Below are 27,182 nucleotides of genomic sequence, written 5' to 3'. Positions count from 1 at the left end.
CGTTAGTTTTATTAGCAAATATATATTCTATTATACACATAGTATTTTATTATAAATTTCTCTATATCTTTTCAAATTGAATTTATATACATATATATATGTACTATAACTTTGTTTTATCAAATCAGTTATATATAAATTATATTGTACATGAAAATATATATATATTGTATTAAACTATTACATCTATTAAGAATTATTATTAAGCTTTATTTTAAATATTAAATGTAAAAAATCATTTTGATTTATTAAAAATTATTAATATTACGCATTATTTGCTAAAATGTTCTTTTAAATCTTATTTAATTCATGATATATCTGGACAATCTGGATGAACTGATCATCGAAAGAAAACATTATTCGATTTAGTTTTTTTTTAAATTGAAAATAAAAAAAATGTTTTTAAATATTACTTTTGCGTTAACTTTTATATTAACATCCTATATAATTTCTGTAATGATTATTTTTGTGAAATATTTAGTTTTTTTCAAATATAACAAAAATAATTATAGTAAAAAGTTATGTGATAAATAATAACTTATCATTAACACTTCTTGCAAAAGATCAATTTTATATTTATTGATAAAATAACACGACATTATATTATATGTTTATATGGCACACACATAAAACAAAATAATTCGATATACGACAAATAGAATGTAGTTTTTGTTACATAGAGCAGTTGTAGATATTCCTCCTAAACAGACAAGGTGAAACCGGTTACAAGATTGACGAAGAGTGAAAGTAATCAATTAGCAAAAAACGAGTACAACTTTGCAATTCTTGGGGATCTCACGAACATTTGACTTATTGGCAAGTGATCGTGTACTGTAGTTTCTTACGTGCGTTTCGATCACGAGGATATCTTTTAAAAAAAAGATAAAAATCTTTTTTTGCACAATTTTTATATGTAATAGCAATCTGTCTCAAGTAAGTAATTATATAGAGGTCATTTAAGTTATCATTGATATAAAAAAGTGACATTTTTGCAAAAAATAAACTGCGTTAATTAATATCAATTTATCAATAAATCCATATATTTGCATATTATTTATCTGACGTATTGTAGTAGTTATCTTTACAATAAATACAGTTATGTTAATGTTTTAAAAAGTATATAACGAAACTGAATGTTGCAGGTAACATTGCATAAGGTGTTACTGAAAAGTTATTGATCAATTATAAATTTTTACTCATAAATATAATATGTAATAACACGTTAAATAATTGTTATAAGAAAATTACGTTTCATAATAATAAAAAAGACATCGTCTTCGTACCTATTTAAAATAGATTGTTGTACGAAAAATTGTATTGTTTTAATTACAATTTTATTATTTAAACCTGTTTTTTTTTCTATAAAAATGATAATGATTTCAAAAATTGCGACTCAGAAAATTGCATCAAATGATGAGAATAAATATATTATGTCATACATATATTATATATATATTTAATTGGAGGCCATTATAGCTAGAATATATTGCACATATTACATGATAATTTATATATATATATTTCTGCATCATCGAAATAATAGCGAGAAGGATGCATCCCGTCAGATACATTACCATCTTATTCGTGTTCGTCGTTTCTTCTTCAATTTCCGTTTTCGGATTTCCGGATGGTGCGCCGGTGGATACTTGCGTAAAACCACGACCCAATCAACCTTATCACGGCCAAGCACGATCGCAGTCTTTAAATACGAGTCCTTATAAGATACTGGCCTCGTCATCACAGTACGGTCCAGGTTCCCAAATCACAGGTAAATCAAATATGTGAAGACTCATATTATATATTTAGGTATTATTTAATATGTATTAATTAATAATCATTTGTGTGTTCTGTGTACGATCAATTTAATTTTCTTCAAAATTTCTGCACTATCTTCCACTATCTGGTCCTGAGAATTTAAAATTTAAATTATTAATTAATTACATCATCAATATATTTATGTGCGAGTGAGATTTTTCTTTACTGTACGTATGCAAAAAGCTTTTAGCTTTTAGCAAAAGGAAAAAAAAATCACAAGTACGTAAAACATATTATTCAAATTTCTGTATGCAATAAATATAGAAGACTAAAAAAATATTTTTTATGAGAATTACTGAGAATCGGAATGATTCTTTTACTTTTTATGTACAAAATATTCTATTTTAATATTATATATACCACAAATATCTCAAAAAACAAGAGATTGTAGAAAAAAAATGTATCAAACAAAATTTATGATTTTAAGGGAAGAAAAAAGTTGATAATCTTGAATTTTAATTATAATAAGGTGTTTGAAGAATCTAGTTTTTTAAATGGTATCCTAATTTTTGTATATATAAATGATTCCTCGCATAATATTTAACATGAACGATTATTAGGGTAAGATATCCAAAAATGAATAATTTACGAGATACTTTATACTTTAACATAATCTTACATAAACTGTGGAATATCTCGTAAATATTCATTTTCTGATGATCTTACCTTAATACTTTTATGAACATCACAAAATATAATGAAAGGAATCAATTAGTAAAGAAAACACATATTTTAATTAATACTGTAATTAATACTTATTAATACTGAAATTTTAAAGATAATAAAATTTAAAAGAAATCTTGACAATACTATAAAATAGAGAAATATTAGCGTGCTTGATCAAAATTCACACATGTCACAAAATATGCACTATATTATTGTATTATAAATATGAATAAATCGATAATAAAAGATAAACTACATGAATTTTATAGGAACAAATCGCGTCGACTTTTACTGAAATTTATCTTGCGTTTATTTTTTATAGTTTCCATAGGAGGAGCATCATTTCAGGGATTTTTCCTGCAGGCACGTGATTCCAAAACAAACGAATGGATTGGATCATGGGCACAAACACCAAATACAAAAATACATTCTGAATGCAGTGCTGTGACACACGCGGATCCACGTGAAAAAGAACAGGCCACCTTTATCTGGAATGCACCGTCGAATACACGTGGTAGCGTTTACTTCACGTAAGTGCAATATTTTTGAACAATAAAAATTCTAGAGAAAAAATGTGTACTATTCATATAATCATGATAAAGCGTAGAAAAAATGATAAAACATTGCAATTATACAGTTGTGTATTAAAGATTTATATTTATAAATAAAATTATTGATTAATTTATTTTCTAACAAAGAAAGGAGAAAAGTGTCTCTGATTTTGATCAGCTTTGAATATGTTGCAGTTAAAATAAGAGACTCCTGATAGCAAAATATATGATAAAAAATAATTCACACATATGAAAAAATAATATGCTTTTATGCACTAAAAATAGAGCTAGCTGAACAAGGAAAAATTTCTTTGACGAAATATTAATAGATTAATAGATTAATAGATATAATATGATATGGTGATAAATAAAAATAAATGTGCTTATGTAATCACACAAAATCAAAAAAATGACATTATAACGCAATAATATAATTTTATACATTGCATATTTAATTACGTTAAAATTTCAATAAATTTATTACAATAATATATCTTTTTTTTTGTTTCAGTGGAACTATATTGAAGGATTATGCAACATTCTGGTCTGGTCTTGTCTCACAGGTAACGAAATAATATTTCGTCAGCATGCTCTATCAGCATTCTTAGATGTCGACAAAGTGCATTCGCCAGAAGGATAACATTTTTATACACAAACTTTGTTTATTATATATCTTTACATTCCTGCGATATGTTCACAATATATATTTTATATGTAGATCTTGTCTATTTTTTATACCATTGCATAGTCGCAAAAATGTATGACATATAGAGTATTTCAAATATTAAATTATCACCAAAATAAATAGATGTCTTTATTTATTCTGTGTGTTTATCTCACTAATACCACTCTAATAACACTTCTTCATATATTAGATTCTGCTGATAGAAATGTGCAAAGACGAATTAGAGTATATATGTTCCTAATAATAAATATTTTTAACGTGGAAATTATTTTGGACCAAGCATTTGCTCGGGTCTAACCCACTGATCAAACTGTTCTGCTGTTATTCCATGTTTCAATGCAGATTCTTTTAGTGTAATTTTTTCTTTGTGTGCGTATTGAGCAATTATAGCAGCCTAAGATAAAAAGAATTATAAATATAAATATGTTTGCGAAAAATTACTCTTTACTTATTTATTTAAAATATATATGTATATATACAGGGTGTTCCATTTTAAATAACGTATTATTATTTTTCAAAAACCAAGGCTTCTATCGAAAAATCATACAAAAGTTATAGGATTTCGAGAGGGACGTCTTGTCGTAAACATAGTCTTATTCCAGGTGGAGGCATTTTTGAAATTTAGAGATAATTATTTTTTTAAAAAAGACCACCATAATTTTCTTACACAAATCAAAACAATTTTTTACACCAAATATTACGAGGAATTAATTTATGTAAAAAAATTATGGTGATTTCGTTTAAAAAATGATGACGTTTAAATCTAAAAAATGCCTCCATTTGAATAAGACTATGCTTACGACAAGACATTCTTCTCGAAATCCTACAATTTTTGTATGAAACATTTTTCGATGAAAGCCTTGGTTTTTGAAAAATAGCAATACATTATTTAATATGGAATATCCTGTATACTGTATACATATTTGTATTATGAGAAAATATACCTTGTCGTAACCAATATATGGATTTAATGCAGTGACAAGCATCAAACTTTCACTAACATTCCGCTTTAGATTTTCAATATTTGGAACAATACCTTCAATGCAATTTTTTACAAAAGTGGCGCAAACATCACCTAAAAGTCTTGCGGATCTCAAAGTATTAGCAACAATAAGCGGTTTAAAAACATTAAGTTCAAGGTGGCCATTACTGCCACCGATGCTTATCGCCACGTTATTACCCATTACTTGACAACACACCATAGTCACTGATTCAGTTTGCGTTGGATTTACTTTCCCAGGCATAATAGAACTTCCAGGTTCGTTTTCTGGAAGAGATAACTCTGCTAAACCACATCTGGGTCCACTTGCAAGAAGTCTAATGTCATTTGCGATCTACATACGTTATATATAAAATAGAATATATGTTATTAGGAAACATATATATAATATATATATATATATATATATATGTATATATTAGAAGACTCACCCCCCATAAATATGCGTATATTAGGAGACTCACCCCCAATAATCTTGACTTTATAAAAGTGTCATGACCTTAAGTCACATCCAAGGGATTTTAGTCGCTCATTCATTAAAAAGTTATTAACAATTAAATTGTACAAGAACAAGCATTAAAACGAAATAAAATTCATGTTCGGAGACATTCCGAATATCACATTTATTAATACTTGTTCTTATCGTACAATTTAATTGTTAATAACTTTTTAATGAACGAGCGACGACTAAAACTTCTTGGATGTTACTTAGGATCTTGATAAGGTCAAGGTTCTTGGGGAAATTCTCTAATATTAATGCACATTTACCAAAACATGTGTTTTTGTAGTGATTGTATACATAAGTAAAAACCTTCATGAGGGAAACAGCCACTGTATTAAAAGCACCATGTACTTCGACAATTGCATCGTGCGCAGCGATAGCTTCAAATTTATTTGGAGCAGGTACAAACGGTAAATTAGTGAGTTGCGCAATTTTTGCAACTGTCTTTTCCGCAAAGCACTTTCGCGCATTTAATCCTGTTCCGACCGCTGTACCACCGACAGCTAATTCATACAATCTTGGAAGCGTATCGTTCACTCTATTAATACCATTTTCAACTTGCATGACATATCCTTTTGAGAATATCAAATTAAATATTTTAAAATGCATTTGTGAACTATTCTAAAATTAATTAGAATATTTTGTACAAATATAAACCTGAAAATTCTTGGCCCAATGTCAATGGTACCGCATCTTGCAAATGCGTTCTACCAATTTTTATAATATTTTCCCATTCTTCAGACTTTTTTTTTAACGCTCTGCACAATTGTATTAAGCCTGGGATTAATGATTTATGAATCTCTAAGGCAACAGCTACATTCATAGCTGATGTAAACATATCATTGGTACTTTGTGACATGTTAACATGATCATTTGGATGCACAGGTTTTTTTGAGCCAAGCTCACCACCAAGTAATTCTATCGCACGATTGGCAATAACCTTTTTTAATTTTTAATAATTATTTTTAATAAATTTATTTTTAATGAATTTTGTTAGTAAGAGATAGCTATTATTAATACATTTCAGTAGTTCGTAATATATTAATTAATGCAATAATAAAATTAAAGTAAAATTTGCCTCGTTGGCATTCATGTGGGTTTGTGTACCCGATCCAGTTTGCCAAATAATTAAGGGAAAATGATCATATAACTTTCCACTTATCACTTCATCCGCAGCTTTGCTAATGGCATCGGCAATTTTTGGGTCTAAATTATATTCTTTATTCACTTCTGCAGCAGCTTTTTTTATTATACCCAGAGCAACTATTAGCCTGTACTGTAAAATTATTTATATTGATTTCGTCAAATATATAAAAAATGAATATATTGAAATTTGTAACACTGCTATTTCTTACAGGTATACGCTCATATGTATCACCAATTGGAAAATTTATTATTGCTCGAAGAGTTTGAATACCATAATATTTATCTGCTGGTACTTTCATTTCTCCAAATGAATCTTTCTCAACTCTATAATTTTTATTTTTGCATGCCTGTTTTGCACAATATATATATATATATATATATATATATATATATATATAGTGCAAAATACTATATTAATATTAAAACATATTATATATATATGTATATATATATATATATTATAAATATATAATATATAAATATATAAATCTATAATATATAAGCAAGTTGAAATTCATTCATCATTATTATAAAGTTATGTAAAATATTGAGTATGTGTAAACTAATAACATATTAGCAAAAACGTTTAGAAGAATCAGTGTATAATGCAGAAGTTTCTTTTCTCACATCACGTAAAGATGGTAAAAGAATATATGTGTAAATGCACAGATAATAAAAATAATAAAATGACAAATATTTATATGTCAACCTCATCAAGAATATTACTTTTGTAAGCCTGAGCTTTTATAAAAATGCTAGAGAATTTTAAGAAAGAAAATTTGTTCAATCTTTCTTAATAGTAAAAATTAATTATATAATAAGATTATTATTTTTTTATCAAGATAATTTACCTTATTGTTCATAGTAACTGCCGAAGTGGATGTATATAATTTTAGTGGTAAACAAGCCGACAACTTTTTCAATTGGCGCAAATTATTTTTAGAGAAATGGTATTTCAATATATTTAATATCATCTTTTCAAAAGTCCCGACAATCTGTATCTAATTTAATGAATATCAACGCAAAGACTTATAATAAATAAGACAAGATTAATAACATGGATTTTTGATCTGATGAAGTTAGCCATGAAACATACTATTTAGAATTTAGACATTTTAATAATGATTTTTTAATTTTTCAATTTCTCCTTATTTTAATTCCCTATGAAACTTTCTACAATCGCAGCAATTTTATAGCTAAATGTGTGGAAAATTAAATTACTAAATATGAATCGATTGTAATTCCGAAAAAATCCTCCAATTATTATAATTTGGTGAAAATATCTCAAAAATGTTTTTAAATAAATAAACACAAACAATAAACATATATATATATATATAGAAAAAGATTTTTAGCGCAAGTAAAAATTAATTAAAAGAAATAATTAAGAGAGATATAATTAAGATTATAATTGAGACAATAGAGATTAAAATAATGGCAGTAAAGTACTCTAATTTTTACATTTGATTTAACTTTGAGCTAAATTAGAGTTAGGATTAGATTAAGTTATAAGTTTTTTATGAAATGTAGTGCAAGAGAGAAAAGGTGAAACTTCTTTCCTACCTACTATTTATTTTATTATTGCAATAATAAATTATTTAATGCTAACAATCAGAGTCATGATCTTGACAACAGGAGAAAAAAGAATCGATGCATTAAAAGAACATAAAGATAAGATTATACTATCTTCGCTTCTATAAACAATATGAATTAATAATTGTTGAAAAATCGATCCTAAGAGAATCAATAAAGTGCGTTTCGCGACTCTGCATCCTGCTCAGCCGTAGCGAATAGGATAAAAAAAATAAAGATGAAGAACGGTGGTACTTGGAAATGTCGGATCGTCAGTTGGTGGTCAACCGTTACGAAAGAAGAACGTGGTAGTGCTCTGCACTTGATTCTACCTCGCTTCGTCTGTATCTTGTCTTCGTAGATTGTTTCATACCGGTCTTGGAAGAAACATTGTGCGTATAAAATATTTTTCATACTATTCGTCGAGTCTCAGCGAGCAAAGAAATTATAATTATACTTGGATTAATTGCTAACTCGTTCGTTTGAATAAAATAAAATAGAACGTGATCTCAAGACAGTGTTGATGAAAGTATACAGACATAGGAGCATCTTTCGCGAAAATAAAAATGCGGAAACGACACTTTGATCAGCCTCCACGCAATATCGTTATCATGATGTAATATCATTTAAAGAAAATTAATGTCAAAATTAATCCGAGTCTTATAAAGGACAACAAATGTGGAAATAATTCAATTTAGCAGTATAGGCATTCAAGAATTCAGAAAATGACTTCTATGTATAGCAGTAAAAAAAACCATGCCGTGCTGAATACCAATGGATATTTTCATAGAAGAGCTCCTAGCCCTCACGCTTATCAAGTGAGTTTTATAAATTTATTATAATTAAAAATTTATTAAAATAAATTTATTATAAAATATAAAATAAGATTCTTTACTTTTTGCTTTTATAAGATATCTTTTAAATAAGAAAAACTGATAATGGTACTGACAATTAATTAAAATTATATTAGCACACGTATTATTAATGACTAGATTATTGCGACATTATTTTATTACTATTTATATTAGTACTTATACCTCTGCTGTCTACATACAAGAAAACATACGTATTTAATTTAAAAATTAAATTAAAAATTTTACAAGAAAGATGGTCCTATCCGAATCTCATTTAAAAATAAAGCTGTAATGTATAATGTGCATTTCAGCACAAAATACATATAATTTTTATACATTTTTATACGTTTAAAATTAATAATGATAAAAAAACTGATAAAAATCAATAGGCTATTTACTAACGAGTGGAGAAACACCTTATGTATCATAGATATATTTCTATAAAATATTTCCATCCTGAATGCTATTGCGACTTTAAGATAAGATTATTCAAATAATAATTAATTTACCAATGTTCAGTTTGTCAAAAATTAAATAATTTTTCGTATGCGATAGAACATTTTCTATATATCTAATCGCACACTTACATATTACGAAGGTACGTTGAACCTAACTGTTAGGTATTGTACTGACTACTGTGGGTAGATATAAAAAGGTACCATCCATATTGCGACTAGATGCAAATATTCCTATTTCATTATAATATCTTATTATTATCTCGTGGATCAATAATGAAAAAGTTTAAATGTTCTGAGATGATTCGAGCGACACGATTAACAATTCAATTATCATCCGGAATCATTAGCATAAAAGATGTGATGTATATATTGATATGTATGTGAAATTCGTTCTCCAGGATATGTGTTGTACGTTATTACTTCCTTGTACATGATTTCAAGTTCAGAATTGTTTCTTATTGTTAGTTAGGAGAGTGCATCTCATTTAGAGAGATCTTATTGCATATAATATAATTTGCAATGAGTAAATGCATCACTATCGTCGCAATTATCAACATACAGTTGTTGACTTGATAACGGTACCATTGTGCGCGAATTGCGGACATGTGTCGACGATCACAGACTTAACCGCATAATTACCCTAATTATACTCTAAGGCACTGCACCGGTGAGAAATGTGGATTTTAACATAAAAAGAAAAAACGCATTAAAACGAAAAGCCTATTGTTAAACAAATTTGAAAGATCGTAAGATGAAATAAATGAAGGAATTTACATATCACATCACAGAGAGCCGAATGTCTCAATAATATTTAATATGCCTGTTTCGAAAAAAACATTTAAAAAATATCATATAAAGAAAAAAAATTTATATTTATTATATTCATAAAATTTCTATTAAAATTTAATGTAATCTTTATTATATTTGAACTTTTTCTCTCTCAAAATTATTTTAAATGATAGAATAAAATATACAACATAATCTGAAAAAATAATTTTAAAAATATAATAAAATAAGTAATATATATTTTGAAAATAATTTAGAATATAAAATACACACACACAAACACACGTATACTATTCTATCAATAAAAAAAGTTATTATTTTTTTATTGCATATATACATTCGGCGTTATGTGTCTCAACTCTCTCTTGAACCTTGCAGGCTTATTCTGTAATTTTTTAACGCAAACGTTATAATTATAACACATGGTTTTACTAGAAAATTTATAATTTCGTTAATCCAAACCTAGTAAATCATGCGTTATAATTATATAACGCAAGCGTTAAAAAGTTTCAAATGGTCTGCTGATCCCGACTCGGCTATTCCGCGCTCGCGAAAGCGGCGGTCACATATTCAATAAATAGAGAATATAATTACTTAAAAGATATTAAAAGAAATGTTTTTTTATTTTGTCTTGTTTTATAATTTTTATATTTTTATAGTTTAATCTATTTTTATAGATTTGAATGAGATATAATATGAGAGTTAATTGGTTATTCTTATGTTTTAGCTGTTTTCAAGTTTAAATATTTAATTGTTTATAAATGTCTTAATGCCTTTTAATTAAATATTTTAATGTTTATACAATGTACAATGTATTGAATGTGAGGAAGTGCAATTCGAATCAGATATAACTGACTTGTCTTTCGAAATTAGACAGACCATGTATGCCAAATAAAAATAAAATATCTCATTGTAAATATCTAATGATTCTCATTACAGAGCGACTATTATTTGATGCCAAGATCTATCTGGTCCAAGAATGATAATGCTACATGGAGATTCAGCAGTGCTATGTTAATTATATTCTCTATGTTAGTATTGATTGCAGTACTAGCAATTGCTGGCTCAGTTTTATGGTTTGGTGGTAAGTTATAAATATTTATTAAATTTAATGTTCTTTAACTTTTGTTTTTTTGTTTCTATTATATATTTTACAATAAATTATATATAAACAAATTATTATTAATTAAATAATATTACAGTTTTCCGAACGGATTCTAAAAATGGTGAGTTTTTTATATATGTATAATAATAATAAGTCACATAATACTTTCATCTTACGTTTTATAATTTTAACAGCTGTTGTCGGATTTTCGTGTAACTTTAGAATAATTAGAGGCGAAAAATACAATCCCTTGTTAAAACTGAGCACAAGCATGATTTTTCGAGAAAAAGAGCGCAAATTTCAAAACATTGTAAGTAAAATATTCTAGAATATATATATATATATATATATATATATATATATATATATATATATATTCTAGAATTGTCTTAAATACAAAAAAAGTCAAATTCCTTAAAGATACAATCTTTTATTCTTTTCAGTTGGAGCTTCTATTTAGAAGAAGCGTATTAGGTTCATCATATAAGCGAACAACAATAGAAAAATTTGAAAATGGGGCCTTGAAAATTTTCTTTAGATTGTATTTTGATCGAAGGAAGATACCACGTTCAATCATAAACATTGAAGATACCATTATAGATATTATCGTTAAAGAAACATATTCAATATCATCTTTGTTCAAAGATATGGAGTTAGATCTTAAGTCCGTGTCAGTAAAAAGTAAGTAATGCTCATTTAAATCGAATATCGGTAAACTATACTGAGCTATTGTAATGTATGGACTAGAAGTATTATTTATTATATTATGTTGTAGTTTTAATGTAAATTCCTTCAATAAAATGACCATTATTTTATTGAAGGAATTTACACTAAAACTACAACATAATATAATAAATAATACTTCTAGTATTCTAGTCCATACATTACAAATTTCCTAAGGAAATTAAGGAATATAGTCTAATTCTAGGAATATAATCTAAGTCTAATTTCGAAAGATAAGTCAGTTATATCCTATAATTTCCTTTTAAGTATTTTTATATAAAAGTTTTTTTTATAAAAATTACAGGAATAAGTAATAAGGAAGAAAGAGAGAAGATAGGTGTCATAAATCAGAAACAGGAACAACAAAAACACGCCATGATTACTAAAAACGGTCTACTACGACCAAATAAAACCAGCATTATGAGCTCAAAGCCGAAAACACATACTGTAAGACCAATTAAGGCCGAATCTAATGAACTCGATATAGATTTTAACAATATCCCAACTATTAAAGCTACTTTTAGAGCAACGAAAATTAATATTACTGCGTATAATTCGACTAAAGGAACTGAGTCAATGCCAGATATTGAAGATACTACTAGAAAGATGTCCCAAGATGAACAAGTTACAAGCTCGAACAAAACTTCTAATTTTGTAAAATATTTGCCGACAGAAAAACCTCCCACAATAGTTATGTTCGGTGAGGAGAAATTAAACGAAAAACGAGAATATGAAGTGCAAATGTCAAGGATCACAACTGAAAGCAATTTGGATATTTTCAAAGATTTTCATAATCCTGATTTGGAAACTTCACCATGGAAACCAATTGTACCAGGATATGTCAATAATACAGAATTTAAATTGCTATTTGACGATGATATTGAAAAAACGGATCGTATTGAATTAAGCACCCAGAAAAGTGTATTAACAAGTGATTCTGGCAATAATATAAAACAAATCGACGATACGACTAGTACGACATCGTCAGTAATATCAGGATCTGTTAATTTTCATGACATCTTCAGCACGGAAATCACCGGCTTTCCACGAGACAGAATCATTCCAGATTTGACTATTTCTACACCAAACGATAATAAAAAACCGGACATTGAAGTAGCCGGAGAGCTACCTTCGGAAACATACAATGTCAAGTTAAAAATCTCATCAGAATACGATAACAACGACAAAATAACTTCCAATTCGAAGATGTCAGAAAGTTTGATAACTCGCGATATCTCCGAAAATATTTCAATAAAAGATAATACTTTATTTCAGAAAAAGCATACAGACTCAAATGCTACTCGAAATACAGAAGAAAAATTTGATAAGTCAATATCGACGATAGAATCTGATAATATCGAGTCACACCGTAGTGAAAAAAAATCGAGTAAATCACCTACTTATGGTATTGGCATAGCGAAACCTCTATCAGACACAGAAATAGAACTAGAAACAAAAAAACGATACAGCAATATCTTGACATTGGGCAGAAATGAAAATTTACAGGACAGAAGGATCGATGTTAATTCGCAGCAACCAATTTATACCAGTTACAATACTTCTAATCTGAATGGAGGTGATTTCCGATCAAGCTTGATCAAGAATTCGGCAACTATGAAACCTTTCAGACACACAATACCCGTTGATAAAATTACGTCCGTTGTAAATTACAATGATAATGCTTCTCTTAGTTATTCGGGTGATGATGAGATCGATGCGGAATCAGATGTGTCCCAGGACAAAATTGTAACGCCGTTGCTACCGGATTCAGAGGAAATTATACAAGAGGAAACTTTTGTTACAGAGCACGACGATACTATGATTCAGTTATCAAATTACGAACAAATTATATCAACAGATCCAAATATTATACAGAGCAAGAAAGATAATGAGCTATCGCATCTTAATACTACAGAGAGTTATTTAGATTCTATCACACACAGAAAAGTGGTCGCTGAAAATTCAGACGCTAAAGGAAGCGTATCGAGGAATTCAACATTTATCGAAGTTGACATCTTTACACACACGCCCGATCAATCAAAAGAAAATTCTTGAAATCATACATAGAAGCAACGGTCAATAATGATTAACTACGAAAGAAAGTTTATAACAATATTACTTTAAAAACTTATGTTGCAAAACGTGTCGTTATACATAATAACAACACAGGAATTAAACCTGTAGTGCAACTGAAACCAAAAATTGACTCTACTGCTGAGAAAACAACTCTTTTAAAGCAGCTATTAGATGAAAAATAATATATTGTATATATTGATGTTAAAATAAAATTTTTTATAAATATATATGTATATATATATTTATGTATAAAATATTTTCATAATAATGTTACTAGATTAAAAATAGTCTACATGAAATAAGTATGTATTTATTACAATTGATACAGACAAATGAAAAATTTGCTTATAATATTCGCTGTAGTTTGTTATAAACGTTCTTATTATTTAATACTTTATTTAAGTAACGTAGTAAATACTTTAAAGATACTAGAGTATTAATACTATTAATACTATTAACACTATTAAGTCAAGTACTACTAGTATTAATACTATTAGTACTAGTGTATTCTCATTAGATATCACACTATTAGATTCCTATTCAAGTTTTCAATTAGTATTCCATTAATAAATACTGTATAGTAGCAAACATGATATACACACAGAGCAAAAGTCTATCAGAGGCAAAGCATATCGAACTATTTATGATGACATTCAACACCATTCATGAGTAATGCTCAGAGGCCTAATAATTCCTTTTTTTATTAACTGTACGTGTATAATATTTATTTAATTTTGTATTCAACAAATACTATGCAGCAACAGGTTTGAGCAAAATTTCTGTACCATAGAAAATGATGTAAATGTATAAAACAGTTATTCAAAGATGATAAAATTTTTTATCCATAATATGTATAACACCATCGTTATATCATCTTTCTTTCAAACTTAATGTGTGAATATTTATCCATAAAAAAAATCTGCAATAATCTCTAATAGATACATTATAATTAATAAGATTACTGATCCCTTACTGCGTCATATTGAATTATTACATTACAATTAAATTATATAAAATTTTTTTGTGTTATACATACGTCAATTTAAATGAATATTTTCGTACACCATCACTCGCGTTCTTAATAGATTGGTAAAATAGACCAGAGTGTATTTCTTTTTCGGGATTCGTTGATTAACAAATAGTCATAAATTTTGATTAATTGTAACAATTTATTTCGGTTGGAAATGCAGAATATATAGATTTATAGTTACATAGGTATATTCTGCATGAATGCAGGATAATAAAAAAGGGATTTTTCGATATTTTACCAATTTACCAACATTATTGAATGAAAGAGTGGTGACATACAAAAAAACTAATTTATTTTATGTATTTGATAAGAAAAAAAAATCACTTTTTTGCTTCTGATATCACATTTCAATATCGTTGCAGTGAGGAAATGGAAGCTTTATAAAGGAATTTACAAAAATTGACTATGTTGATTTAAGATATCTATGATCGTATTCTGTAAGAAAATTTACACTCTATAAGCTCTGCAGCTCTTTACAGCTTATAGAGATACAGCGTTACAGAGCATTTTTATAGACTAATGGGTCTATTCTGTAATAATGCTTTATAACGCTGTATCTCTACTAAGCTATGTAGCACTGTAGAGCAAAAAAGAAAAAGCTAAAGAGCTACAGAGCTATAGAGCTTATAGAGCGAGAATTTTCTTACAGAATATACCACTAAACCCACTAATCTGAATCAATATAATTGATGTTAATTTAATTCATGACTTTATAATCTGATAATTTATATTTTTATATAGAATAAAATTCTTTAAGTAATTTTAATAAATAAGTTATTACTGTGCTTATTACCGAATGCATCTGTATAATAATAATAATTATACAATTAATAATAATAATTACACAATTCATTATATGTCCATTTAAAACCCAATCATATGTTAAATCATATGTTAAATCATCAAATTGTTACATATAAATAAGATATGCAATATTGCATATCTTTTTTTAGCTCCGCATTATATAAAGAAGATAATAAATAATAATGATATTAATAAATTGATATCTTTGACATACCTCTTTAATGATCTATAGTGTTAAAGTAGGCTATGCATTTAAACAAATCCCTTACACTTTTAACCAAGTGAATCGATGGCTGTTGTAGTAAGACCATTTTGATTAATAGTGGTCTTAAATTGTTCCGGTACCGGATATTCAGTCTGTAATGTAATATATTTATATAATTATATATATTTATATAATTTCTGGAGATGTGTGCATCTACAAATTAATTAAAAAACAAACTTACATAATCTCCGTTGCTTTTGGGTACCATAACATTCATTTCACTAGATTTGCTAGTAATGAGTTCAACTTTCAGCGATTCTGCATTTAAATACATTTGACAACCGTCCGTCTTGTCAATGGAAATTGTAGGTACTTTTCCAAGAACCTGTAAACATATAAAAAGAAGATTTAATCATTAAAAATTAGGTGACACTGTGTCACACAGTATATGATACGTGTGTTCTGTTGCTGAAAAGCACTCATATTCAGATTACTACGTTTGAATAACAATTGCTGGTGCACACCAACTTCTCGGATTTGTTCAACATCGTGTTGAACATATCGCTAATGGAAGATTTCGAGAATTTGACAGTTCTTCGAATTTTTTATGTACAATTTATCTATATTACTTGAACAAAATACAGCTTATAAAAATGCCGTGGAAAGTTGGTAAGATCGTTTTTTATATATTTTTTATACTACATTATATTATATATTAATATCTTAGATTTATATAAAACATACATGATTTGTACTGAAGCAATCGATTTTCCAAAGAATTCAACGAATGGAAACATTTAGGTGGAAATTTCGAAACTGTGGCAGTCACATGCGAGAGAAATTGGAAGGAATGTGTAATCGCGGTGGTAAATTATTTCTGGTGCGAAGTGGTATCCGATGTCGTTGATTATTTAACAAAGGAAGGAATGATATGGGTGAAGAAAAAAGCGTGATTATTGTTAGACATTAGCAATTAATTTTAAATTGTTTTAGAAATTTATATAAATTGTTTTATGAATTTAAATATAAATTTAAATTATATTAATTTTTAAATTTTGTTTTAAATATTTAAATTATTTTTGTCCTAAATTTTTCATAAAATTTAGAATTGTTTTCTCTGAAGTATCAATTTGCTTAAGAATAACTTTTGTATTATATTTTTTGATTGTACTTCATGTACTTTCTCTCTATAATATTTAAAGGTTCTTGTGATAGCCATCGCTTCCACGATTCTTATCCGTATAAAATATCGCAAAAAGATACATGCGAAAAATATTATGTTGAATAAACAAGTATTAAGTAAAGTTGGACATAAGATTCACGATTTAGAATTGAAAGTCAATGTTCTAACATATAAAATGCAATATGGAACATGGCCATTACCCCATCAAATCTATAATTTAAATCCGAAGAAATTGCGGAAGATCAGAATGACATTACCCAATCCGGATGACTGGAAAAAGTATACAAAGAAATCAAAAATATTAACTAATTAATTTTTCAATAAGTTAATTATATATATAAATAGTAAACAGACTTTGTTTTTACGTCTGCAATAATATTAATCCTATAAAACTTTAAATATTAGTCCTATAAAAAGCAATATGTATATACTCGTTATTCGAACACGTTTGTTTCATTTTTAGTAAAACTGATTAATTTCTTGTGACATAGAATAAATATGTACTTCACATCTCTCATACATATGCTGAATGTAATAAATTATCACTAGACTGTAGTGACATTGAAAACTTAAAATTCCAATCCATCTGTAAAATACAAAAATTAGGAATACATTATCCAATTTTCAACTTTTATTCATATTAATATGTTATTCAGATGCTTTATAATAAATAAACAGCGTATAGAGATGCCTCAAAAATATTTTGCACTTTCTCTCAATAATGCTTTTTCTCGTCTATTTTCTTAAGCAAAAATATTGTAGAAAATTAAGGATGATTGCCATCTAAAAAATTAAGATAGTTCCATTTAAATTGGCCTTCAAGTAACCCTGAAAAATGACCTTAAAATTCAAGATTATCAACTTTTTCCTCTCAAAACTTAACACTTTTAACTTTTGTATGAAATATTTTCTCATTACAGCCATAGTTTCAGCAATATTCAATTATATTAATTAAAATGGGATACCTTGTATAATATATATATGTACACACACTATATATTATATATATATTATAATAATATATATATATATATATATATATATATACAATACGCTATAAATTATATATTTGTTATTTATAGTTTATTAATAATAATTTAGAGGAAGTGCACAACTTTTGAGGCAATTTGCACAATAACTGATCTAACTTATTTTATTAGAACACGTTCACGGAGGCCGTGTACACAAAATGTGAGTGAGAAAGGAAGTGATCTTTCTGTGAAAAGTGAAGATTCCACATTACAATGGCAATTTCTACCTTTAAACTCGAACGAAATTAATCGTCAATCTTCAAGAACGCTCTTAACACAGAATGGCAAATATCCAACATATTCGACGAATAATACATATAACTTGTGTCAAAAATTCACAGATACTGTGTATAAATGTAAATCGTTCCTTAAAGAATTGGAATATAACAATAAGCATTTGCATTCGTTGAGTAATTCGGATATTTCGTTGGAAACGAGTAAAGCTTCTTCTTTGAAAACTGTTCATTCGGCGAAACAGGTAAGATTTATTAATTACTATATTTAGATCAGCGAATATATGTATATATTCCCAGGGTGTCCCATTTTAATTAATATTAATAAATATTAGTGAAACTATAGCTGTAATGAGAAAATATCTTACACAAAAGTTTAATTTTTTTATATTTTAGGTAGCTTTATTTATGACAGAAAAAAAGGAGACATACTCTCGTGATGCTCATACAAAGATGAAAGAAGAAAAAATAAATGAGATGAAAAAAAAGAACAAAATGATACAAAATGCTAAAAAATATCATCCAAGTAATGTAAATGTATCTACCGGCACTGTAATTGTAACGAATAACGATGCATCACCGAAAGAACTGATTCCAATTTTCCCAATAAGTAAAACAACGCATGATATACAATCTTCACGAGAAACTTTGTTCGAAGTTAAAAAGAGACTTCGCAGTTTACATAATATGTTGCGAACCTATCGGGATAAGAGTCTTCGATCGTCGGGAAGACAAAAATCAATAGATAAAATCAATGAAATCGATGAAGAAAGTTTATCTTCCTCAGTCGAATATTTATCGAATACATCTAAGACGTATCAATGTTCTAACAATGATATCACATTGCAAAATGCTTGTTCCAAAGATTTTAACCAGTATTATACACCCGAGACAGTATCAGAGAAAATATGCTACATTTTATCATCTGAATCATCTTTCGAGGATCAAAATATTCAAATTGAAAATAAATCTTCAGTTCAAAATACATCTTCAATTAATCCTTCAATTCAAAATTCATCTTCTATTAAATCTTCAATTAAATCTTCAATTAAATCTTCAATTCAAAATATGTCTTCAATTAAGAACTTTACTATTAAGAAATGTAGCGATATATTCGATGAAGAACAATGCCAAGCAAATGTAATAATATCTAAAAATGGCCAAAGTAAAATATCAAATAATAGCGACGGAGAAAAAAAATCTACAGCATTATTGCTTCAAGAAGCTTTACATTTTAAAAAAGTCTTATTAACACGTATTCGAAAAAAGTGCCCAATAGATAGTATAAAAGAGGATGATGTCAGAGATAAACTTCTGTCGGAATTGAATGACCTTAATTTTCCATCGATAATAGTAGATGTCAAAATAGAAGAACCTACTGGTGATTTTCATGACAAAATTAATCAATGTTATATTTACTTAGACATGAAACAACGAAGCGACTTGTTTCCTGAATTATTATTACAGCAAAAAATAAATGCATTCGCTCATGAGAGCCAGAGAAATATGGAGAATCAAAATTGCATTTCTGAAACAGCTTCGCAATATTTTAGCATCACCAATCTGACACATTCTAATGATGCTAGAAGCGACGTTTCCTTAAAGCCTCCTCCAGTTTATGAAAAAGTGATTTCAATAGTAATACCAGTGGAACATCAAAGTGAAATTGATACAAATGAAAAATCAATGCAAACAAAAACCATCTTGAGAAATATTCAGTTCGAAGATCTTATATTGGAACATATTAAAAGTATCAGAGATTACATAGATACTTTTCTTCAGAGCCAAAATAGAGCGATTTTCGAAGGTAAACATGACATTTTACGATGTTTAAATGAAACAAGTCATGTACTATTACATAATAGATTGGCCGCATTATCCAATTGCAATAGCACTGATCAAGAAGTCCCTAATTCTTTGAATAATTTCTCTGACCTTTCAATAAATACAGGACCGAATTATAAACATCAAATTTCTATCAAAGATAGTATCTTAAAGTGCTATTCGGACATATGTTTAAGAAGAAATCTAGGAATGTTTGCGCCTACATCTCGTATTGAGGATAAATTCTCTTACAAGAATAATATGCACTCAACAGCAATAGAATTAAAAAAGAAGGAAACTGATTTGTCTCTTCCGATAACTTTAAAATATCACTATAAAAATAGTTCAAAGTCTGCGCACAATTTGGGCAGGCCCAATTATGAAAAGCATATTGTGACAAATATAAAAAACGACAGAATAAATAAAAAAAAAGAAATAGTCGATATAAATACGAATCTTCAGAAACAGACACAAATCGCTAAAAGTATTTAAATCTTCAATGACATTATATATTCCCCTTGATGTTGCAACAAATGATGCAAAAATTGTTGAAATCGATAAATGTGTGACAAAATCAAACTACAATCCGATCAATTCATGCTTCGCAAACAAAGAAATAATAATGTGAAAATAGTGTATATATAAATTGTAAATCTTTTATCTCAAATGTAAAAAACGTTCATAAAATCGAATGTACAAAAGAAGAAATAAAACAAAATATTATTAAAAGACAAATCCCTATAAATAAATGTCCGAATGTACAAATATAATAACGTTAAGTAAATTACTGAATATCAAATATTCTAATTTAACGAAACTTGTTGACTCAAATCTTATTTTAAGTAAATCAGGACATGATTATTTGATGAATGCAAGACCAATTAATGTGTCTCCAATTACATTTATTATTTTCTAGAATTAAGCAGAGAAAATATTAAATGCAGATGGCATCTCATTTTAAATAATTTAAAATAAAATGATGAAAAATATCTGAAACAAATATATGTCGCACATTTATCGTCTCCAACAAAAAATTATTCAATAGGAAATTATTGCAAACGTATTTCCAAATTGCAGCCAGAAACGATCTTTAATAAAAAGAAAGATTTAAATATCAACGTATGTCTAAAAATATCACATTCATGTACAATACATGTACAATATGTGTCTAATCTATGTAAATATTTTTAAGCTTTTTATTTATTAAATTCTCTTTTATAAGAATATATTTTTCTACACATTTTTATATTTTTATACATTGAATTATTAAATAATTTTAAAAAATTAAAAGCAACACCAAAAAACAAAACTTTCTTCTGGCAATAATTATTTTTTAAGCATGATTGATGTTATTTATATCTTATATCTTTGTTTAAAACCGTGATAATAAAAAAACATGCTAATAAAAGATGGTGCATTTATACATACCTGCATTTGTACGCTTTGACAATTAACAAATTCGATACTTGATACAAGAGAATCAAATACAACCGATGATTTACGACAAGAATCCATAATGATGGAATTTACTTTGCCTTTAATAGTAAGTGTACTATTTTGACATCGGAACATATAAATCACATTATTCATTTCCACATTATCGATTACTAAATTTTCTCCCTTGTGATATTCCTGTAAAGAAATAATAAATATTAATACATATTATAATAAAGGTATATGCGTGCAAATAAATAAGTAACTAAATAGATATTTATTTGTTTACTTGTCTATCATGAAACATTAATTACTTACCACAAGCCATTTTTTACCATCTCGAGTAAATACTGGTGATTTGTCAATAGGTACATTCGCTGGTAAAACACTTTTTATCGGTGTTACACTAGCAACTGCTGGTGCTTTAAATGGTGCAGGTCCGGATCTCAAACCAGGATTTTTATGCGTTTGCATATCCGAAGTAACTTTTTTCAAACCTATAGGGAATATAATGATTAGATCTTCTAATTAGGGATAGCATCACATTTAACAGTATATATATATATATTGTTATTTGTATATTTTAATATATAAATATATATATAGTAACTTTTTTCAAATCTATAGAAAATATAAATATTAGATCTTCTAATTAGGGATAGCATCAAATTTAACAGTATATGTATATATACACACAATCTGACTTGTTTAATTTATTTTATGTTCAAAATATCCATCCTGGACTAAACATGTATTTATTCAAATTGACAAAGTATTTTCCTAACATTTAATAGTAGATTTATTTTGTAAAGATATGTGAAAGACAAAGTTATGTTTGAACTGCTGATGACGAAAGAAAATATGAAGGAAAAAATATCCAACGCTTACACTTCAGTGACTCCCGAAATGCTATCAAATGTAGGAAATTAGAAATATTTTGTTAATTCAAATAAATACATGTTTGCAAGTCCATGATGAACATTTTGAACATTTAATAAGTTAAAGTCAGAGTAGAGTGCTATGATTTTCAGACCCATACAATTCAAAACTATAATCTTTAAAATCGATGGCATAGTTTCTGAAATATTAATGTTAATGAAGCTGTTAATGAAGCTAAAATTATATATGGGTCACCTTGTATATATACAATATAAAATAATATGTACATACACATATAATATAAAATTTCTCATAAATACTCATAAAAGATTCGAACATATGTACTTGATTCAGATTCGAGTCTACTTGAACATACTTTTTTTTAAATAATCATAGAGAATTCGAAACTATACAAACAAATTCGAATCTACTTGTAAGATACTTAATTCCATCGCTAATATCCACAAAGACTGTAAGATCAAAAAATTCTAAAAAGAATGGCATACAAAAAAAAGGGTAAGAAAATAAATATTTACTTTTCGTGATATCTTCTCCCTGATTAATCTGAGCAAAGAGAGCGCTCCTGTCATCGTTTACTACGTTTAGTGACAGATCTTCGATTGGCATCGAGGGAGGTGGAGGAGGTGGTATACCCATAGGTGCAGCACCAGTTTTTCCCCATACTAAACCTGTTGTATGATGTTGACGAACGTATTGTTGCAGCTCGGTCAACGTTTGTACCCACGCTTTACACCAGTCTATGTGTATTTTATTTCTATAAAGAAAGAAAGCATTATAATACATACACTTTGGTTCTTATTTAAATTATAAAATATACAAATAACTCTAAAAAAGCTTTACTTTTCCTTCCAGTCTTTCAATACACGATTGGTGTAAAATTGACCGGCGTCATTCATTTCTTTTATATACGGAGCTGGCGTAGGAGACACGGCAACCCATCCTAAAGCCGGGATACTCTCGCTAATTGCCGATAGATGATTGAAGAACGGGGATCCGCGATTTTTCTCGCGAAATTCTTGGATCTGCTGGATCTGCGCGGACATAGGAGCGAGCAGAGAAACTTGTTCGGATTGATTTGAAGGTGCAGAACGATTTGCCGCCGTTCGCACGAATTGCAGCTGAATCCTAAAATTAATTCAAATTTATTTAAAATAATTTATTTGGCGCATTCAACAATATATATATTTATATGTATATTTGATTGTACGCAATCTTTTTTTAACAAGTAGAAATATACTAACTGAAAAGCCTTCTCCACGAGCTTGCTATGAGCAGCTACATCACCGCCGATTTTTTTACTCAATTCCAAGTACGTTTTAACTGGTCCATTCAAAAGATCCTCGTATCCAGCTGTAGACATGCTTGTAGGCTGATTGAAAATCAACAATGAAGAATTTTCTTCCAATGTCCCAAAATTACTTGCTGCAGACGTAGATATCTTCCAAGGAAGTATACTTGTTTTTACGATATTTCGAGTTTAGACCTCACAGTTTACACGAGTCGTCTTTTACGTCTCTTTCAGTCGATTCAACAATTCTTCTAGATATTTTTTATCGCCACTCCAGTAATCTGTAATTTATTTTTGCAAATAAATATATATAAACAAATATATATATATATATATATTTATTTATCTATTTAATTATATCTATTTAATTTAATTATAATATAATCACCACATTAAGAATACTATGTAAATAGATAAATAAATATATACATATGTGTCCTATCTGTATATATGTGCGTGCGCGCAATTTATCCATTTTTTAAATATTTTTTTTTTAAATACTGTAATTTTTCTTACCAGTGCACCTACTAGACTTTCTGAAAATTGGCAAGAAACTGAAAGATACCTCAAATGATGTTTCCGACGCGAGAATACTCCAAACTATTATTAGAGAATCCGGTAATATCTCATGCAAATATGCTTGTACACAAATACGCGCAACAAATGATTCATAATGGAACAAAATTGCAATGATAATAGCATATAATACATATAAAAAGATTCCGTTATCATATGTATCTAAAAATACATCATATATATTACATTGAAATCAGAAATTTTTTCTATTGTGCACAGAATTTACAAACATTTTTATGTTCGAAAAAATTCATTATTTTGGATAGAAGATATATCACTATAGCATCTTTCTTGCAGAATGTTGTCTTAATATATATACATATATTTGGCACTGTCCCCAATTTCACACGCAGATAAAAATACACGACACATATTAAAGAAAACTTAAGAGATTCAAGATTTATCTTCATGCTGATAACATTTAGATATTGATTAGATTTCTCTCAATAATGCGATCCAACATTCAAAGAATTAAACTGTGCAAGATAACAGAAGAATTATTCATTAATTGATCACAAATGGACATTTTTTGCAATTTATTTTTCAAAGAGTTTATTTATCAATATACTAAATTTTATAAAAGTACAGTGATGTATCAACTATCATATTTTGTGTACCGCGTCCTTATAAAATATTATTTTAAATATGTTATAATATTTTTACAAAAGAATTTTACAATTAATAATAACCAAAAATAATTTACATAAAAAAGATAAGCCAGTGAAAAATAAAATAGGAGTTGCCATTTATTTAAAATAACGTATCCCATTTATTTAAAATAAAATCCCATTTATTTTTTCATGAATATATGTTTGTTATATGTTTAAGAATTTTAATAAAAAAATAACTCACATATAATTCCACATAAAAGAATATGTAACATGATCATAAACTGCATTATACTAACAAATACATTGATAATGAATTGAATATGGCAATTTTTTTTTGCAACTTTGCTCTCTGTCTTCTTTTCTTTTTCCTCTCTTTCTTGCACTATTGTTTGTAAAAGGTTGCTATATATTAAAATGTAATGTAAGTATTTTAATTGATAAAATGTCCGATAGTTTGTTAATTAATATTATATTATTTTTATTTGGTAGAATTTATGTTATATATATTTTATGTACAATATATTTCATATTATTTTATCTTGCAATTGAATTGTAAGACTATATGTTCCAATAAAGTGAATTTCGTAGATAAATTAAAATCTCAAATTTATAAAATATTTATATTGTAAATATAAAAAACTAATAAATCAAAAATTATCATAAATGACAATTATATATAGATAAATCTTCAAAAAAGTTTAGTCTGACATAGTGTACGACTCACGAAACATGAATCTTAAATTATTCTGTTATTGGACTGATCAAAATTTTTTTGTATTACTTAATAATAATATAATTCAAAGAGATCCTTAAGATGATATTATAATATATATCTCTTCTGATCTTTAAATATTTTAAAATTGAATAGTTTACCAAGATATTTTACAGTTCATGTCAAATTGAGTACAATTTCTCATAAACTATTCAGTTTTAAAATATTTTGATACTTGTTTCAATATCTGCTAAAAGATGAGCATAAAAAAAAAAAATTATGGATTTATCTATAAAAAATTGGAAGTGACCTTGAAAATTAGGGAAAAAAACTAATAAAAAATATATTATAATCATCTTAGGGGCCTCTTTCAATCATATTATGCGACTAAAAAAAAGTTTGATCAGTCTACTAACGGAATAATTAATAAGGTAAAAAAATTTTATATCTATAAAAAAATTAAAGATGACCTTGAAAGTTAAAACAATAAACAGTATAGGTACTATAATCATCGTACCTCTTTAAATCATTGATCGATCCATCAACAGAATAATTAATGATAAGGTGATGTTATGACGGTTCACCCAGTATATGCTTAGATGCCGGTATTAAACAGCAAATGGAATGCATGATTCATACGAGCAATTCTAGCCAAAATACAGCAGATAACCAAACTTTGCTCCTTATAAGGTGTTTTCCGATCAACAATATCGTACAAAATAAAGTGAAGGAAGCTCGAATACATTTTTAATTATATATTATTCCGCACTTTTAGCCGCGCTTAATTTCTTATCGAGAATTGACAGAAAGCCATCGGAAAGCGAATTTGTAATATCCCTTCAAGCGGTTATGATATCATCGTCTAAAGAAATCGACTCACCACGAAGCGAGATTTCCACACGATTCACCGCTGCATAACTGCTCTTTCCCAATAAAATCGATAAAAACAACAAGACACTGAGCAAAAATCGCTCTAAGTAAAAATTTTAATACAACGATAGCAATAGATACACACTGGGGCGTTTGCCGGATGCCGGAAGTAGTTTTCGATTGCTCGACTAAAGGTACCTTTCCATGACGCTCTACCATAAACCACAGTTTAGGCCGATATTACATTTGTCGTGCGACAAACTTTTTAAGCGCGCATTCATTGGCTGCAGTATAGAAAATTTCTCAAGTCTCTATTTTGTAGCCAATCAATGAGCTTAAAAAGTTTGTCGCACGACAAATGTAATATCACCCTTAGGGCCATTCCACAATAGGTTGCAAATACCCCCGTTGCCAGTTGACAGTTGCGGATTGACCAATTAGCTGACAAGTGCTTTGCTCTGATTGGTCAATTCGCAATTGTCAACTGGCAACGAGGACATTTGCAACCTATTGTGGAATGACCCTTAGGTAGAAATCACACG

At 27.8% G+C, this 27,182-nt stretch overlaps 5 protein-coding genes across 8 annotated transcripts; 3 read left to right on the top strand and 2 right to left on the bottom strand.

Annotated features, from left to right (window-relative positions):
- Positions 1–804: 804 nt before the first annotated feature.
- On the bottom strand, positions 805–8,096 carry LOC145936678 (putative fumarate hydratase, mitochondrial). Its single transcript, XM_083039109.1, has 7 exons — positions 7,217–8,096; positions 6,575–6,712; positions 6,298–6,495; positions 5,877–6,159; positions 5,529–5,791; positions 4,662–5,051; positions 805–4,111 (listed from the first exon to the last, which is right to left on the bottom strand). Exons 1-7 carry the CDS (start codon positions 7,337–7,339, stop codon positions 3,983–3,985), a joined length of 1,524 nt encoding a protein of 507 aa, XP_082895235.1. The 5' UTR covers positions 7,340–8,096; the 3' UTR covers positions 805–3,982.
- On the bottom strand, positions 805–26,826 carry Capt (adenylyl cyclase-associated protein 1). Of its 4 annotated transcripts, none has more exons than XR_014425426.1 (9): positions 26,651–26,826; positions 23,825–24,152; positions 23,424–23,708; positions 23,099–23,337; positions 22,002–22,180; positions 21,678–21,881; positions 16,220–16,363; positions 15,988–16,130; positions 805–1,906 (listed from the first exon to the last, which is right to left on the bottom strand). XR_014425426.1 is itself a non-coding variant. In XM_083039099.1 (8 exons), exons 2-8 carry the CDS (start codon positions 23,941–23,943, stop codon positions 16,047–16,049), a joined length of 1,254 nt encoding a protein of 417 aa, XP_082895225.1. In that variant the 5' UTR covers positions 23,944–24,152; positions 26,651–26,826; the 3' UTR covers positions 15,089–16,046. The 4 variants fall into 4 exon arrangements, 2 of the variants coding, with proteins under 2 accessions (XP_082895225.1, XP_082895226.1); XR_014425427.1 differs by lacking the exon at positions 805–1,906 and adding an exon at positions 4,851–4,984; XM_083039099.1 differs by lacking the exon at positions 805–1,906 and having other exon boundaries at positions 15,089–16,130.
- LOC145936676 (putative defense protein 3) lies at positions 832–3,744 on the top strand. Its single transcript, XM_083039107.1, has 4 exons — positions 832–933; positions 1,544–1,768; positions 2,804–3,011; positions 3,544–3,744. Exons 2-4 carry the CDS (start codon positions 1,552–1,554, stop codon positions 3,605–3,607), a joined length of 489 nt encoding a protein of 162 aa, XP_082895233.1. The 5' UTR covers positions 832–933; positions 1,544–1,551; the 3' UTR covers positions 3,608–3,744.
- LOC145936671 (uncharacterized) lies at positions 8,104–14,147 on the top strand. Its single transcript, XM_083039097.1, has 6 exons — positions 8,104–8,755; positions 10,975–11,119; positions 11,238–11,261; positions 11,335–11,450; positions 11,584–11,821; positions 12,168–14,147. Exons 1-6 carry the CDS (start codon positions 8,663–8,665, stop codon positions 13,916–13,918), a joined length of 2,367 nt encoding a protein of 788 aa, XP_082895223.1. The 5' UTR covers positions 8,104–8,662; the 3' UTR covers positions 13,919–14,147.
- On the top strand, positions 16,586–20,877 carry LOC145935974 (uncharacterized). The gene is given in 7 exon segments (XM_083037819.1): positions 16,586–16,647; positions 16,739–16,913; positions 17,181–17,440; positions 17,653–17,692; positions 18,263–18,670; positions 18,822–20,738; positions 20,740–20,877. Coding segments are annotated over 7 exon segments (3,000 nt in total).
- Positions 26,827–27,182: the final 356 nt, after the last annotated feature.

The sequence above is a fragment of the Prenolepis imparis genome, unplaced genomic scaffold (assembly GCF_030444845.1).
Source record: "Prenolepis imparis isolate NDT839.2.m4 unplaced genomic scaffold, iyPreImpa1.0 SCAF_5, whole genome shotgun sequence".
NCBI classification, from domain to species: domain Eukaryota; kingdom Metazoa; phylum Arthropoda; class Insecta; order Hymenoptera; family Formicidae; genus Prenolepis; species Prenolepis imparis.
This window is presented reverse-complemented; position numbering and strand designations above follow the sequence as displayed.